Raw genomic sequence first — 18,027 nt, forward strand, 5'->3', positions numbered from 1 at the left:
CAGACAAAAACACTTCACAGATAATGCAAACTTTGGTATGTATTTAAACCAAACAGTTTCTCAATATAGCACACCTCAATATAGCACCATGAATGGCTACAGATCAGCAGTAAAAGCAGAGCAGCTTCAGTTGGCTTTACCTTACTTGGCCTGGGTGTGGAACACATATCCAAGGAAGCAGAGCAAAAACATTGGAAGAAAAAGGAGAATTTTGGTGTTAACTGAAGGAACAGCAGTGAAGGATCATTAGAAATGTCTCTAGAATTTCTCGAACCATGAAGGTGCGATTATGTCAATGCGGCAATTAGTTCGGCAGGATGCTATGTATAAAATACAGAGCTGCTAGATCATTCCTTAAACTTGAGTATAAGGATTATAAATCTGAGCAAGAACAGTACCCCTACAGACACACATTTCTAACTCCAAAGCCTCATTCAAAGTGGCACCTGGTAAGACTATATTCTCCTAAGAAGTATTTTTGTAAATCAGCTACCTGATCAGAAGTCTAAAAGTTCGTATTTGCAGCAAAACCCTATCATAACGGCGTATTTCCTTCCAATGAAATATCAGAGAACTGGCCTTCATAGCAGTACTGTTAAAGCAGATTAATTTCACTGTACAAGCTTGTTTCTGTAACAGACAAAAGTAAGTACAGTCGCTATAATTTCATGTTGTTCTTTTTGTCCAATGCTATAATAGCTGTTCTAAGCAGAACTTTTAAGAACCTTCTATTCTAGCTACTTCTTAATTTCCTACTGTTTAAACCTTTTTTACTTTCCCTAAAAACATAATTTAAAAGATGTAATTGGAAAGCTTGGGAGCAATAAAGCAATGTTTCTGAAAGAAACAGGCTCTAACAAATGAACTGTTAACATTTCCACAATCATCTGAGGAGGGCAAGGCTAAATTATTTCTCTATGCGTCCCACATTAAACTGAAACAGATGTAGATGGAATAAAGATAAGTACACAACACATGAAGACAGGCTCACAGCCAGAGGTAGGTCTGCCAAGAGTGACAAAGGAGGCAGAGGGAAAGAGGGAAACTTAACAGGACTGTAGCTGTTTTGGAGAACTTAAGATGGCAGGGAGTCCTGCCTCATCGCTTCTTCCTTCATAGTCCATTCCTGGGTATTAATATGCTGCACCGCTCTCCTGTGCAGAGATGTCCAAATGAGTCATTAAATACATTATGCAAGTCCCAGCAGAAGTGTGGATGTTTGGTAAGAAGAAAACTTGCTCTGAAAACTCCACATTATTAAAAGACAAGCTAGGTAAAGAAGAAGCACACAGAAAATAATTTACTCATTGAAGGTTAGATGAAGACCTCCAATCTTCCAGCTATCCCCACTGACAAGATGGACTTCATGTTCTGGATCCTGCATAGCATACTGGAACACTGGTGGTCTTAGTAAAAGGTGAAAGAAGTTTTCTTTCACAGAGGATGGCATGTCTGTCTCTTTAAATAATTTCCTGCCTCTCCAGCTCTCCCTTATTCAGGAACAGCTGCTCATGAACTCTCTCACAGGACCAGAGCAGCAGAAGTATGAACAAGAATGAAGTGGTGCAGTTTGTACTGCTATGCTAAACCTTGGCAACCTATTCCATTGAGAAAGGGAATTACAAGCAGTATGTGTGAGAATTAATTCCACAGGAGAAACTGAAAAATTAACTAACAGTAGCCCAGTATGAACAGTTAAGTTGTTCTTTCTCAATCAGCAAAAGAAAATGTTACCAACTCTTAATCACTCATGTAGACAAAGGTGCTCTTACTCAGCTACTAACTACTGAAAACTTACTAACCTGAAGGGCAGATTTAGTAAGCAGTGGAAATGCTGGGTAACAGAAATGGTATCTGTCCAGATCTGAAAAAAAGCTCTCCCAGTTAGATGCAGCAGCTAAAAGCTCTCTCATGTAACTTTGATTGTAATTCCTCTCTGCTACCATTTATGAAGTCTGCTGTTACACTTTAAAATACCCTTTTTAAACACCAAAAAAGGAACTACACAACCTAGAGAGACAGAACGTCTAAGATTATAAAGCCAGGAGGAATTAGAAACATTTAGAATTCCAAAAATGGGTATCATATATTCAAAGTGGTAAAAACACAAAACATAACACAAAAGACAAAACTGAGTAAAAACCAAAACTCTTGCTTCTTTATTTCACCAGTTAACAATGATTTTGCTAACATATCTCACAGCAACTTCTGAACAGGAGTGAAAGTAATCAAAGGCACTTGATTCTTTCTTACAGAAGGAAAAAATATTACCTGGGAGTACACCATAGGAAATTGATTAATTGTACTTTATTAAGTGACTCTAACCAGATGTTACACACCGGCTCGTTGACCAGACAATGATTTAATGGCTTTACTCTGCTGTAATTATAGAACAGAGATTAACAAAACTGCACTTAACACAGGTAGCTCCTTATTTAAATTAGTTTCACATGACTTTAAAGCTACTCAGCTTCTTGGCAAACTGCAGTTTTATAGATTGGTGAATTATTTGCAATTACTGCTAATTGCTATGAGCAATGATTGCAATATCTCTGGAACACATCTGTTGATGACACTATTTAAATGTCACAATTTCATGGCTAACAACTCTGTACTTGCTATTGAAGTACCATTACCCGTAAGTGACTGATGAAAGTCTTCTACCTTTACACTTGGAAATAAATAGGCACTTTATCTGATACAAGGGTTGATCTGTATTTTCTCTCATAATGGGCCAGTTTATGTAGGTAAGGTATCTAAAGCAGCAGTTGATCCTCAGACAGTCTCAACTGCATCAGGGGATTATTCATGTAATAAAGTACAATAGAGACACATTATCAGGCACTCATGTGGCTGGTATAGCTGAAAGGCTGTGGCCAACACATGGGATGCATGTTAGTATCTCTGACACAGACCTGTTTGTGAGGGAAGGTTCTCCTTTACATACCACACCATCTGGAAACAAGGGGAGACAATAAACATCTCACTTCCAGTAACAAACACATTTCAACTGCCCATGCTGTAGTACATATGTGCCGTGTAGATACGTCCATACCCAACAGATGCTGGCTTTGGTAAGAAGAGTGCATTTTCTCTATACTGACTTCAGGGGATAACACATCAGAGAAGAGAGACATTTTCAGTCTCTAGGAATGATGATGTAATCCCTGTTTGTGCCACGTCCATTGTAGCAGATAAATGTACAGCCTCGCAGGCTAAAGCAGCAGGCGGGGAGGGCACTGTGCTGTGGAGATAAGCGCTGGAGAAAGAGAAAAAATGCCAGTTAAAAAAAAAAATCAACCTTAAAAACCATTCAAGACTCAATCACGGACCTGACAAGAGAGCTTGCATCATTCATATTGATGGGATAAATGACAGAGTTTCTAAAGTTTTTTGAAGACCTGAGGTGCTGGTATAAATTCTGAACATTACAGCCAGCGCAAGGTGGGTAGGAAGCATTCCCACAGGGTCTGATGACTACCCGACCTATGTTAACCTTGGCATTGACAATACTCATACCCAATGCAGATCTTCAGAAAGGCGAAGCTTTGGCACTGTCCTTATGCATCTGAATGGGCATCACATATAAAAGGAAGACAAGGATTAGGAGGAATGAAGCAAGGTGAATGCGTGACAAGGCACCTTAATAACAACAACTACGGGCTAACGGTCCCAGTACTGACCCTTGAGAGATTCCACTAGACACAGGCCTCCAACTGGACTCTGTCCCATTGACCACCACTCTCTGGCTTTGTTCCTTCAGCCAGTTCACAATCCACCTCACTACCCGATCATCCAGACCACACTTCCTCAGTTTAGCTGCGAGGATGCTGTGGGAGACCGTGTCAAACGCTTTACTGAAATCGAGATAGACCACATCCACAGCTTTACCATCATCTATCCACCGGGTTACGTCCTCATAAAAGGCTATCAGGTTGGTTAAGCATGACTTCCCCTTGGTGAAGCCATGTTGACTGCCCCTAATGATCCTCCTGTCCTTGATATGCCTAGAGACAGAACCTAGCTGTCTAACCTGCTCTTGCAGATCACACAGAAGCCCTGGTTTCACAGCACTGACAGCAATCTGTTCCAATGCTTCCCTCTGCTGATTTAAACTGGCCTGGTTAAACAGAGAACTTAGGCTAGAACTTAAGGAAAAAAAGAGAGCCTACTTGCTCTGGAAGAAGGGTCGGGTAACTTGGGAGGTCTATAGGGATGTTGCCAGGTCGTGTAGGGAGATTAGAAGGGCCAAAGCTCAATTAGAGTTTGATTTGGCTGCTACAGTCAAAGATAACAAAAAAAGCTTCTACAACATACATCAACAGCAAAAGGAGGGTCAAGGAGAGCCTCCACCACTTGCTGAATGAGGAGGGTAGTGTAGTGTCAGGGGATGAGGAAAAGGCAGAGGTGCTCAATGCCTTCTTTGCCTCAGTCTTTAATGTCAAGACCGGTTGTCCTCAGGAGACTCGGCCCCCAGAGCCTGAAGTTAGGGACGGGGGGCTGTGTGAACCTCCCAGGATCCAGGAGGAGACAGTTAGTGACCTGCTGTGCCAGTTGGACACCCACAAGGCTATGGGCCCGGATGGGATTCACCCCAGAGTAATGAAGGAACTGGCAGATGAACTTGCCAAACCACTCTTGATTATCTACCAGCAGTCCTGGTTAACTGGAGAAGTTCCAGCTGACTGGAAATTAGTGAATGTAACGCCCATCTACAAGAAGGGTCGGAAGGATGATCCAGGGAACTATAGGCCTGTCAGCCTGACCTCGGTGCCAGGCAAGGTGATGGAACAGATCATCCTGAGTGCCATTACACGGCACATGCAGGACAATCGGGGCATCGGGGCCAGCCACCATGGATTCATGAAAGGCAGGTCCTGCTCGACCAACATGATCTCCTATGACCAAGTGACCCACTTAGTAGATCAGGGATATGGATGTAGTCTATCTAGACTTCAGTAAGGCATTCGACACTGTCTCCTACAGCATCCTCCTAGACAAACTGACTGCCTGGGGCTTGGATGGGTGGACTCTTAAATGGGTTCAAAACTGGCTGGATGGCCGAGCCCAGAGAGTGGTGGTGAATGGTGGTGAATGGGGCAAAGTCCAACTGGCGGCCGGTCACTAGCGGTGTTCCCCAGGGCTCAGTTCTGGGGCCGGTGCTGTTCAATATCTTTATAGACGTAGGGATCTATATATCTTTATAGACGTAGGGATCTAGACGTAGGGATTGAGTGCACCCTCAGCAAATTTGCAGATGACACCAAGCTGGGTGGCAGTGTCGATCTGCTGGAGGGTAGGAAGGCCCTTCAGAGGGATTTGGACAGGTTAGATAGATGGGCCGAGACCAACGGCATGAGGTTCAACAAGAACAAGTGCCGGGTCTTACACTTCAGCCACAACAACCCCATGCAGCTCTACAGGCTGGGGGAAGAGTGGTTAGAAAGCGGCCCGGTGGAAAGAGACCTGGGGGTGCTGATCGACAGCCGGCTAAACATGAGCCAGCAGTGTGCCCAGGTGGCCAAGAAGGCCAATGGCATCCTGGCCTCTGTTAGGAATAGTGTAGCCAGCTGGTCTAGGGAAGTGATCGTCCCTCTCTACTCGGCACTGGTGAGGCCGCACCGTGAGTACTGTGTCCAGTTCTGGGCCCCGCACTTCAAGAAAGATGTTGAGGTGTTGGAGCGAGTCCAGAGGAGGGCGACCAAGCTGGGGAAGGGTCTGGAGGGTCTGACCTATGAGGAACGGCTGAGGGAGCTGGGGTTGTGTAGCCTGGAGAAGAGGAGGCTCAGAGGTGACCTTATTGCAGTCTACAACTACCTGAAGGGAGGTTGTAGTGAAGTGGGAGTCCGCCTCTTCTCCCAGGCAACTAGTGATAGGACAAGAGGACACAGCCTCAAGCTTCGCCAGGGGAGGTTCAGGTTGGACATTAGGAAGAATTTCTTCTCAGAAAGGGTCATTAGACGTTGGAACAGGCTGCCCAGGGAGGTGGTGGAGTCACCATCTCTGGATGTGTTTAAGAAAAGACTGGACATGGCACTTAGTGCCATGGTCTAGTTGACATGGTGGTGTCAGGGCAATGGTTGGACTCGATGATCCCAGAGGTCTCTTCCAACCTGATTGATTCTGTGATTCTGCTACTGTTCATAAGCACACGGGTATACTGCCCATGCATGGTGCATGTACCATGGGCACTATGGGCAGGAAGAAGTCAGTCTTTCTATAATGGCTTTTTGTATATTTGTGTACCATGCCTCTTGGCAGTCTCTTATACAAGAAAAGTACCTCAACCTTTCTGTTGGTATGACTTCATTTCTGGAGTAGCACAGCATATAAACTTCATTTATTTAGTTACCATTAAATCAAAACACCTCTGAAATAAATTCCTGGTGCTACTCACTGAATCCTTCCTTTATTAAGATGAGCCCCATACTTTTCAGATGTTTTGCCATTGATTGCAAAGATACAGAGGGCATGAGTTCAAGCAATGGACAGCACTAGTGGCCACTGAAGGAACTCTTGATAATAATTTCTAAGCACCCAAGAGGCCTAAACCAAGCAGGTTGGCAAGAAAAACTATCTGAAAAGAAAAACATGTAAGCCTTGTGCAGGAGGACTACAAAACTGGAGTTAATAACAATACACACCGTGCCGCTGAGAATGACAGGAACAGTATAAGGCAGACAGCAGCAACTGACCCTAATCCAACAGCAGTCATGTATTGCAGAGTGGGTGATAAACCTGAAAGAAAATATTCAAACAATTCAAACAAACAAATACCAAATAGCGTAGCTTCAGTATGGTGACTGACCAACTGAGTCTGCTCAAAGCTGAAGTACTGTAACAGAACTGAAATGTTGGACTTACTGCTCAGTCAAGTAGTAACAGAGCTGACTATCTAGTAGTTACTGTCCAGTTGAAGTAAGATTAAATGCCGTATTTCTCAAAAGTTATTACAACTTCTCCATCCCTCAGTTTCCTGCCTTAAAAAGACAGTTTTGTGTCTTTCCAGATTTATTTTACAGCTCTTGCCTATACAGCTCTAGCAATACAGCCCTCAAACCTAGGGAATCCTTGATCTTAGCCGAGTCTCTGCTACCACAAACTGCCTAAATTATATTCTAAGAGTGACGGCAAATGAACTAGGTCACTAAAGTAATCAACAAAAGGCAATCTAGAAATAAACACAGCAGTGACCGGAAGATCAGTGTTAGCAATAGTCAGGTGTGGGTTTTGTGAACAGTGGAGGAGATGCACCTCAAGCACTCCAAGCACCACATGATTTATTATCATTCCAAAGCACTGTCTCACTCTCCAGTGAGTCACTGCATTTCCTAACTCCAATTCGTGAGTCTTTCAACTCAAAAGCAGAATGGAGAGTTTCTAGGGGACTCCAGTGGTGCCACTTTCTTTGTCAGGAGAGGCGATGTTTGCTTTTGCTGAAACATGATGAAATGGGTGAAGACAGCACTTTCTACATGGTGGAAACGAGGGAAACTTGGTCTCTAGTGGATTCCAAACTCCTCTGAGGTAAACTCATTCACTGGAAATATTTTATAGTCAAAAAGAAAAACAAAGATAAAACCATGCTGAGAAATTCACTGGCTTTTAAAGTTATGCCACGGTACTTTACGAAACTGTACTTACAAGAATTTGCCACATCTTTCATTTTTGCATGGTGTCTTTTATTTTCTTAAGTTCATAAAAGGACTTAATTATCCACGGACCATGTGAACATACCAAAATAAATGATGTGGCTTCTAAAAGCTAGAAAATGTTTTTTTAGAAAAAATCTTTATGCCAATATAGACCTATCTTAAAATAGGCTTCTAAAATTTCCAATCTTCTGTGCTTCACATTCTTTGTGCACAAAAATTGCTGTAAAGATTTGGATGGGATGCACAGAAAGAGTAATACAGAAAAACAGGGAGAAATCAGAGAATCCGTTTTAGAATGGATTACTGAATCCACTGGAAGGGACTACTGAAGTGCAAAGCAAATTTTCTGCCTCTAACCTTTCCAATCCTTGAAGCCAACCGACCATTAATGGCAAATGAAGAAACAGCCAAAGCAATTATTAGTTTATGCTGCCAAGAAAAGCCATGATAACTTCTGTTTTCTCATTGAAGGTAAAACTGACTTACTTTTAATTTGTGCCCAAACAGCACAGGACTGTGTTCTCACCTGAAAATGAAAACATAAAATCACTGTTTCTCATGAAAGAAATTCATTATCACTAACACCCTCCGCAAGAGCAGCCATCCACAACATACTGTATTTTATTACTATTGGGAATGGAGTTTGTTATTTCCCTAATAGCAGCCTCTAGCTTATCTGAAAAGATTATAAAGATAAGATTAGAGATAAAGCTTTGGTGAAAGACTGACTCTGGTCTTTCAGATCATCACTCTTCCTCTTTCTACAACCCAGGCACACAAGTAACATGGAAGGATCTTTGAAGCTGCTTGGATAAGAATTCAGAATTTATGAAATGCTAATATAAGGCTGAATGTGCTGTATTAACTCTATCCCCATGTAGAATACATATGTTAAAATACGGTACTTAATGGCAGGTTTTTCAAATACTAGATGTAGGTTTTTTTCCAGTTACAACAACTTGCTTAGTAATTTTTAATAATTTTTATAGAGTACTTATATTAGTTAATGATCACAGTAGTTGAATAAATGTTCATCAGGGGTCTGCTTTTGCAGACTTGTTTAACAAGTCTGGTTTTTTGACAGTAAGCTTTGGTCCCTGTAGAGCTTTTTTCCCCCAGCACTTCACACTCACACATACACAAGAAGTTCCATTCTAAGTTCTATTGTCTATTGTATAATGACTGTGAAGTCTATTTTTGTAGTGCTTCTACACATACTTTCCTGCCAAATGACCTTCAGAGAATACATACACATATATTTTTCATGTTTTGGCAAAATATGTATTATGTTGCTCTGGATAACAGTATGTTTCTATGAAACTGAAGTCTACAATTTGAAGCATTTGCACAGGACAAAGGCACATTCGTATGCTTAATCTTACTTTCGTGTATCTGCATGCTGAATTGTGGAACCTTGTTTCTTAAACTCATGTTTTTATAAGGAATTTTCTGGTTATTTAAAAATACAAAACACTGACAAAGAAAATCCTCTTAGGAGACAGAGAATAAAGAAGAAGGGCTGGATTTAAAAACCCAACCAAATGTCAGATTCTGGAGGCACTGGTGTGAGTGCCATCATCTTGAAATAGCTATTTCCACGACATACTCTAGTTTACAGGAAATCAATCATCTCCTGCCTATCAGAGAAGTTACAGAGCTCCCAGAAATCTCAGCAGCAAAGTTCACTGATCTGCACTTCATCCTAAATCAAATTATAAATCACTTCCTTTGATGAATTAGCACCTTTCTAGAAAGTTATCAGTGAAATTACTCCTCCAAATACTTGAGTATCCATGGATCTCAAAGTCCATATTTCAACCTGGATATTCATAGGTAGCTAAACTGGAGATAGAAACCCCTTCCACAGCTGCACACTTACAAGAGAAGAAAACAGAAAACATTTTGCCATGTATATACACTTTCCTCAGATGATTTTTTACTAGGCCAATCTTAATAGACTTTTCTCACTGTAGGGATAATTTTGATTCCAATTTTCCAAAAAGTTCATAGCTTTTTTTCCTGAAAAGACTGTATGTCATCTTCACCTTTCACAGTCCTGCTCTTACTTCTATTACATGTACAAAACTGTTTTATCCAAAAAAGCTGATAATGTACACAAGCTATGCTAAAGAAATTTATCTCAAGTAAGTTTAAACTCCAAACACTTTTTTAGTTCTTGCCCCTCACTACAAGCTTTGGCTCCCTGCACAGCACGGAATCCATAAAGTAATCACTGGAGATTAAAATAGGTACCATATGGATTTGAGTTATTTAATTAGCAGTATCCCTCATAGAGAAGGACACTTCCAAGGGTGGACAATTTGTTCCACCTTAGTAAGGCTTTCATGATAATGACAGTAAACTCTCATTTGTTAACAAATCCTCCCTTGGTCTCCATCATCCTCACATTCCAATTGCCAAAATCATTCAACTTCCTAACTGCTTTACTTTTACATCCCCAACGATCTCCTCAGATCATCTGACCAGCCTTTTAACACATTTGAATGTCCTGCACAAATGAAATATGCGTTTTAAATCCTCCACCTTGAAAAATAAACAGAAAGCAAAAAACGCACAGCAGACACCTTTCTCCACATCTGAACAAGGGATAAACGAACGTGGACACAATAAAACAGAACAGCCTACTTGTCTTAACTGTGTCAACACAATTTTATCTGAACTGATTTTCCCATCCTTACCACAAAGAAAATGTCAGGTATATTGAGGAATAGTGGCAGTAAAAAGTCACAACCAAGTGACTTTGCAGCATGTATGATACAAATTGTACCGTTCTTGGCATGAAGGGATCTCGAGCCTGAAGGGACTCTAAAGGATGCCAGAACATCAAAGTACAATAATGAGAACATTAGTTAGGAGTCTATAACGTGTATTTCGGATGTGTCTGAATTCAAATGGAAATGTGTTCACCAGTAAAATACGCTACAGAAATGCTGATTTCACATGTATTAACAATTGAGGGCCAGTTAAAGAGCAGATCAAATTTTCAGAAATTCTCAAAACTCAACAACCACCTTCAATTTATAATTCTGAATTTCTTTCAAGTTCTTAATACCAACAATTGCACAAAATACAAGGACAAGAGAATTGAAGACACACCAGTACTTTTGAGCCACAAGTTTAAGTTCTGTTTCAAAGAAACAGAGCTGGGTACAAAGCTGTTTGGTATTTGCGACCCTAATAATGATTTATAAACGTTGTATGTAACAGTGTACTTCATTAAGTAACAAAAGCCATACAGGAAAGTGTATATGAAGGAGCTGATGCATTCTAAATGGAAGGAAGCGAAGAGTGACTTCTACAAATAACAGTAATAACATTCCATTAAATCAGTGGCCTAGAAAATACATGTGGCAATGCTAGAGATGGAACATCAGAAAATAATCTATATGAAAGAGAAAAAATAATGGTACCTAGAAGTCTAACAAACAGCTGGCAGAGATGCATAAGCAATCTGCACTGTTCTGTGCAAGAAAAGCCTCAACTCAAGTGAAAATAGGAAATGTTCCCCAGTATCAGAAAATATTGAAGGGAAAGAGCTAGGGAAACCAATGCCTAAAACCCAAGGACACACAAACTGAGTTCAAGGATGTATATAGGAGTGCTTAAAGAGGCTACACTTGTATACATTTGACTCATTAAGAATCCCGCTCCACAGAGTAAATTTTTCTAAAAAATACAGTTCGTTGCCCAAATTCCAGGACATTTTGGGCTAACTTAACATTATTTATGAACTGAATGCCTTCAAATGTAATTTCCCTACTTACTCCCTCACACATTTAATTAAAAATTTATGACAAACAGCAGACTTGTATCAGGATCAGGAACCACTTTATCCGTGCTACAAAAACTTCTTAGCCTATTGTTAGATGCCACGCAAAACATGCTGCACAGATTAGCAAATACCAGTAACTGCTATTACATGTACTTGTTTTATTTCACTTGCTTTAGACTGCGGCAGAGTTACATTTCTTAATAGAAGCTGTTTTAACTTACTGAGATTTGGGTGTAGGCTTCCAAAATTGTAGATAATTATTTACAACTGACTCACAGATCAGTTTTTGTGTGCCTCCTTGCTTCGTGTTGTATACACAAAGCCCTAAAACTCTTATTTTAATTTGTTTAGGTGGCAGAATGAGGCACTGTTTAGGTGGGTTTTTTTCTATAGTAGGGGTTGCTTTGTTCTGTTTTTACATTTGACATTCAGGAACTGTACGCACACACATAAAAAGTCTATCACCTGGCCCATATGAGAAAAACTTCCTACTGCTGAGACCTGAAAAAAATGAAAACAATTACAAGCTGTTGACCCCTGAGATAGGTAATGACTGGAAAACTAGTGGCATAATGACATCACGGGAGGCAAGACACTGGAGCACGAAACAGCCAAGATGTGCATTTCAGAAACTTTTTGTTTCTAATTAAAATACATATTTACTTTAAAATGACAAAAAATTAATGCTAGTAATATACTTTTTCCACAAGGCTTTTCCCAAGAGAGCTGGAGTTGACATTCTTTGCTTTGTGGAAGGTAACACACACGATAAAATACATTTTTCCTTGTCATTTGGAGAACTGGAGTATTTTGCTATAAAACATTCAATTAAAAATTAAAATGGGTGAATATTTCATTGCTAAGGAGTAATTTTCAGATTTTCATACTGATCTCTTTCACTAAATTCTGGCTGAATAAGGACACCCTTAATTACTGAGGGCAGTGATGGCCCTTCATTTTCAGTTTTTTCCATTGTTTGCCTTTTGGCATCCAGAGTTGCTCCAACATTACAATGAAATAAATATCTGTAAGGCATTACAAGAGTTATTTAAAGAGCTTCAGATTTAATCTAATTCTGTCAGCTAACAGATCCTTGCAACATCATAAAAAATTTAACACAAAGTTAACATTTTCCTCTTTTTTTCCCCAGCAACACTTCATTCAACAGGTGTAAGGAAAAGGTTTTAAAACATCCATTACCTTATTCCACTCACTTATTATTCTCAAAAAAACAGAATACTCTTCTCCCAGCTTTAAAGGAGCATTATAAAACTTCCCGTAGTAATGTCTGTCTCCAAGAGCAATCGACATGTTATCAGCAACATCCTTCGCCCGAAATTCCACTGCCACATATCCTTTAACATCGGTGGTGTTACTAAAGAAAGTTGTAGCAGCAAAGGAGTCACAAACAAAAGTGCTTTGTAAACCCAGAGGAAGCACAATCACTTGATAAAGACTAGAGTGAAACAAAAAAAGTAAACATTAGCCCTCACTTCAATGTAGTATCAGACATTCATTAATTCAGTGTCTTTCCTATTTGTAGCCTCTGAACTGCTTTTTATTATCAATGATGTCCAATACAAATGCTTCTTATACTACAGTATTTCTCTGTGTGTGTGTTCCATTGCATTTTGAATTCAAAGCACTGCATGCACAGCTTAGAGCTGGTCCTCCTCATCACATGCACACTAACTTTACGTGTTTATTCATGTTCAGAAGGGCATCAAACTGAGTTGTTGAAGGCTATCTCTTGCTCCTCTCATCTAATATATAAGTTTACCTATGAAACAACACATCATTGACCTCTAAAAATGATTCATAATTGCCCAGAAGCAAGATTTTTTCTGTTTAAAGAAGGAGAGGACAGATATCATTTGTAAAAAATTAATAAAATCTGTCTTCAGACCTCTCAAAACAATGTTTAATCTATGGTATCCAACCATAGGAAGACTAATTATTAGGGCTGTTACACTAGTCATTCCCTGAAACATTATTAGCTTTCAAATATTTTCTGCTTTAGTGTAACATTGAATTATAATTATCTTTTCCTTCTATCACAAACAGCACTTAGTAGGTGTAAATCTTTTTTCTCTAGAAATATATTTCAGTAGTATACACTAAGATGAAAACACTACTTCAGAATATGCATAAATACAGACATTGTCCACCATTTCTTGTGACTCCTAGAAAAAAAAAAAAATGTACTGGATGCATGAGTTCGCTGGAAAAGAAAAATCACATGGTTAGTGCTGTGCTTGGATCCATCAATAAACATCTACTGTGACTTCACTGCGGATAAAGGAAAAAAAAAAAAACAAACAAACCCAAAATGAACAGTGAAAACACAGAGTTATCACAAACAGAATTTTGTTCCAGAAAGCAGGGAAGCGTCTGAAGCCAAATATTTCTCTGCTAAGGGAGGAGAAACTGGGAGTTACAGCTTAAGTTTTCTCCCATTGCTAACAAAAATAATCTAACTCCCACAAAAAGTTCCAATATGTAAGTAACATAAATCCGCAGAATGCTTTTTGAAAGGGTGAAGAGTGCACAGAGACAAACCTGATCGGTCCATTTCGATCTTCTGCTTTCCGGAGTCTGAGCAAGGGTGCAGAACCTTTTACTGCAACAAATTCTACATCTGGGAAAGGGGGATCTAAAAAGTAAACAAATACCAGTGCTTCAGCAAGGTTTTAGAAATATTCCAGGCATGAGGGTTCCTAGCTATTTTTTCCCCAAAAACTTCCTCTGTTAACTAAGCCTCAAATCCCTGATGGCTGAAGTCTGTAGGCAACATAAATAGTCCGGTCAAGAAAAACACAGAGCAAATACGAGCATGATGGCATGGCAGCCCCAACTCAAACCTTTGTACTGACAAATATCTGCTAGCTGGGAAAAACAGAGATGCCAAAAAATGACGGTAGACTACAGAGAAATGAGACAGGAAAGATTTGCTGGAAGAAGCAGTATTATTTAGTAGACTAACTGAAATGGTCAAGGAGAAGAAAAAGATGAAACTCTGGGCTCACAGTCCACTACAAGAAATAAAATGGTGTGAATAAAGGAGAATCTATTAGCACCAAAAGCACTTTCAAGACGGCAACTTCCTTAGTTACTGCTCACAGTCAGCTAGCAATATCCAGCCCCTTAAATTGGACTTCAGTACAGGTACAGAGCTCTAATTTGTTTTAGTGGGAATTTGCATCAAGGCCAAAACTGAACAAACACTTTTGCCTCTAATTTCAATGGCAATGATGACGGCTGCACAGGGACGTAAACTGGTGCCATGATAATGGACATTACCACTATCTGCCTGGAAGAATAAAAAAAGACCTTCAGCGTGTACAACTGAGGAGGCAGAGTATGAAGCACAGATACTATCCATGCCAGAAGCCTGAACGAACTAGCACAGGTATTTACAGGTATGGCTTGGCTGTTTGAAAACTGGTCTATCGAGCTGCTGATGTGATACCTGACTAAAGAATAACAAATGCAGTGCTTATATACAGAAAATCAAGGCTTCAGAGCACTGTTAGAAAGAATAATCGATGTCATGGAGACAAACAAAAGAAAACCAATGCAGATTTACTGAAGTTAAGTCACATAAGGCAAAATCTTGCTGAGATGCATGGATTTTTCAAACAGCTGGAATACAGATAGCTGCACACATGTGTTGAAACATAGAAAATCATTAGTTCAGCAGGAGAAAATGAGGCTTGGTAGAAAAACTGTAAAGTGGGTAAATAACTGGTAAATAAGGAGCTACCAAAATACAGCATGTTGGAAGCAGAAGTACTGGGATGCAGGAAGGTGATTAAAGGAGTTCCTCCAAGACTAAAAAAAGTAAGTACTAAGTCTGGCATTTTATTAACAATCGTGGTAGAAAATCCAGGTGCGTACAGATGAATTTTGCTGCTCAAACAACGTTAGACAGTGTAAAACAAAAGCAGTATGGAGATATTATGCAAGAAGAATTGAATCACCTTTACAGCTGTTGTTTTGCAGAAATGGGATGAAATTCACCAGTATAAAGTGCAAGGTGATACACTGGGCACTACTAACAATAATTCTGTGCTATATATTCTAAGTTCCTTTGAGTAGTAGGAAGAGCATATCAGTACATCTCAGAATGAGTGTTAGTCACCAAAATGGTAAAACAAAAAAAGGAAAAGGCTGCTCTAAAAAGCATAAGAAACCGACTTCTGTAACACTAGAGTAGTACTACCAGAGGTACAGAAGGCCCAGGTGTAATTATTTTACAATGTCTGAAATTCCAATCATTGGTCCAACAGAACTAAGTGAAACCAGTGCAGAGGATGACTACAAGAAAGATCTAAACAAAGGAGAAATTGTCTTATATGAGGGAACCAAAAACTTGTCTTTGTAGCCTATGAAAAATAAATTTGAAAGCTGTCACAGTTTAAAGCTGGGCTGGCTATTAACCCAGTGGCAGATGCTCTCTGTTAACCCTCTTCCCCCCCGCCACCCTAAGGGAAAGGGAAAAGGGAGAGAGACTTACGGGTTGGAAAGTTAAAACAGTTTTAATAAACTATAGTAATGAAAAAGAGTATAATAGTAATAATAGAAATAATCAAATATATACAAATATACACAAAACCAAGATCGAGAGCTTGGAAATCCTCCTCAGGCAGAGTTGCTCCCCCCAGCACGGGCAGAGTGGAAAATGCAGTAGCTCCCCCTGCCATCACACCTGCAGGCTTTTAACTGGAGAATTGGCAAAGCTGGTACCAATCAGTGGGAGACAGGAGGGCCCCTCCCTCCTGGGCCCCACCTCCAGGAGGCAGTGGGTTAGTGATGAATAGGAAAGTGAGAATGACGTGTATGGGATGGAATACCTCATTGGTCAATCTTGGGTCACCTGCCCTGTCCGCCCCTCCCTGCAGGCGCAGCCCCCTTTGGCTCCTCACTCGTAAGCAGTGAGGAACCTAGCAGTGACCTTGGTTTCTCTAAGACTAATTGGCCTGGTTTGGGCCAAACCAGGACAAAAGCCTACACAATCTCTGCTTTAAACAGATGAAACATCGGAAAGAAACAACTTAAGCATAGTATGCCCAAAATAAAGACAACAGGCCATACAAGCATCCCTAGCAAGAAAAACCCCACCTTGCCCTTGGCAAAAATCACCCTCAAGAGAACCTCCTGAAAGCTTACCTAGCAAATGAATTGCTCTGAGTATTCCCTTTACCACGTCCTCTTCAAGACAAGTTTATGGGTGAACTACCAGTGAAGGAATCAGTTATGAAAGTTTAGGATTAAAATGAGAATATGATTTATATCTAGCAAAGCCTTAATGTTCTACAGTGGCTTCCCTCTAGCAGAGAGAAGGAAGAAACCCTTTCAGGTAGTTTTCTGAGTTAATGATGTGCATTGCATGGCTGCCTGCAAGAACAGGAAATGGTCTGTACTTTGGAGGGTCTTTTCAATACTTCTACAACTGCAGATACTGTAAAATGTACAAGACAGTATTTCTATCCGAACAAAAGAAATGAACAAATAATATTTGACAGCCAACCTTATGTCTTTGCACCTAAGCAAACAGAACTTAAGAACTCTAAACCCTCCCTTAACTTCAATGGTTCCTCAGCGCAGACATCGCCAGTGGACAGAGCGACAGGAAAATATCTGTCAGGGTAGATTCATCTGATACATTTCTCCTATCTTCCTTTCCTTTGGCATCCAATACAACCAGAAGACACTATTATTAATTTCTCCTGAGAATTTTCCAATTTCCAAGAAAAACCTGGGAATTTCTTCTTTAATGCCAGACAGAATGTGCATTGCATGCAACAGTTTTGCATCTTCTTTCCAGATAAGCAGTGCAAGGAGGAACAGGGGACAAAAAGACTGCTGACTTAAGTTTATAACAATTATTTTTTTTTATTTTCTATAATTTGACAGGAAAAATGCAAAACATGAAAATAAATAGCCATCCAGCACTGACAGCCCTAGTAAGTGGGCAAAAGAGAGCAAAATCTGAAAAAAACACACAGAGTTTTTAAAGCTTGGAGTCTTCTTCCATTTTTACTTGCTGGTAAGAAATACAAATTACTACAAACATCAAGCATACCGAAGACAATCTGCCTGTTTTAGTAAGAAAAACGAACAACTTGCAACAATGTGAAGAAGTAGTAGTAGCAGTAACAATAATAATAGTAAAAGAAAGGAATTAATTTCATTTTTGCTTCAGTGACCAGAAAGGAAACGCTGAAGTAGTTAATCCATATGCAGTATTTGGCCACTATGAACTTTTAGTAAAAGAAGCACCTTTCCAGAAATTTAACATTTCAAGAAAAAAAAAAGTCTGCTAGGAGGTCATCATAATTTCCAGATTTAAAAATATACATGGAAAAAATACTGACTTAACACCATCTAGAATACGTGGAGGGAAAGGGGGAATGCTACAGAGAGATGAGGACTCGCACTAGAAGGGCTGTGAGAAGAAAGGAAGATCCTCCAGTCTGTTCAGGTGCTGTTAGCAACCTGCCTTTGTTAAAGGTTTTGGGGAGATTTTTTTGTTTGTTTTTTTGGTTTTTGCTTTTTTTTTTTTTTAAACTCTTCACC

General features: G+C 39.9%; 1 protein-coding gene across 6 annotated transcripts in view; it reads right to left on the bottom strand.

The window, feature by feature from the left end:
* SUSD1 (sushi domain containing 1) overlaps positions 1 to 18,027 on the bottom strand; it is a 110,112-nt gene that overhangs the window by 59,294 nt on the left and 32,791 nt on the right. For 2 of the 6 annotated variants that reach the window (XM_068422897.1, XM_068422893.1), the window contains 5 exons: positions 14,008 to 14,101; positions 12,649 to 12,904; positions 8,142 to 8,181; positions 6,645 to 6,738; positions 2,137 to 3,259 (listed from right to left, as the gene is read on the bottom strand). In XM_068422897.1, coding sequence (XP_068278998.1) covers positions 3,121 to 3,259; positions 6,645 to 6,738; positions 8,142 to 8,181; positions 12,649 to 12,904; positions 14,008 to 14,101 — 623 coding nt within the window. In that variant the 3' untranslated portion in view covers positions 2,137 to 3,120. Of the gene's footprint in view, positions 1 to 2,136; positions 3,260 to 6,644; positions 6,739 to 8,141; positions 8,182 to 11,758; positions 11,950 to 12,648; positions 12,905 to 14,007; positions 14,102 to 18,027 lie in introns of those variants that run through there. The other 4 variants (XR_011050065.1, XM_068422894.1, XM_068422895.1 and 1 more) reach the window with 4 other exon arrangements.

The sequence above is a fragment of the Nyctibius grandis genome, chromosome Z, assembly GCF_013368605.1.
Source record: "Nyctibius grandis isolate bNycGra1 chromosome Z, bNycGra1.pri, whole genome shotgun sequence".
In the NCBI taxonomy this organism is placed as follows: domain Eukaryota; kingdom Metazoa; phylum Chordata; class Aves; order Nyctibiiformes; family Nyctibiidae; genus Nyctibius; species Nyctibius grandis.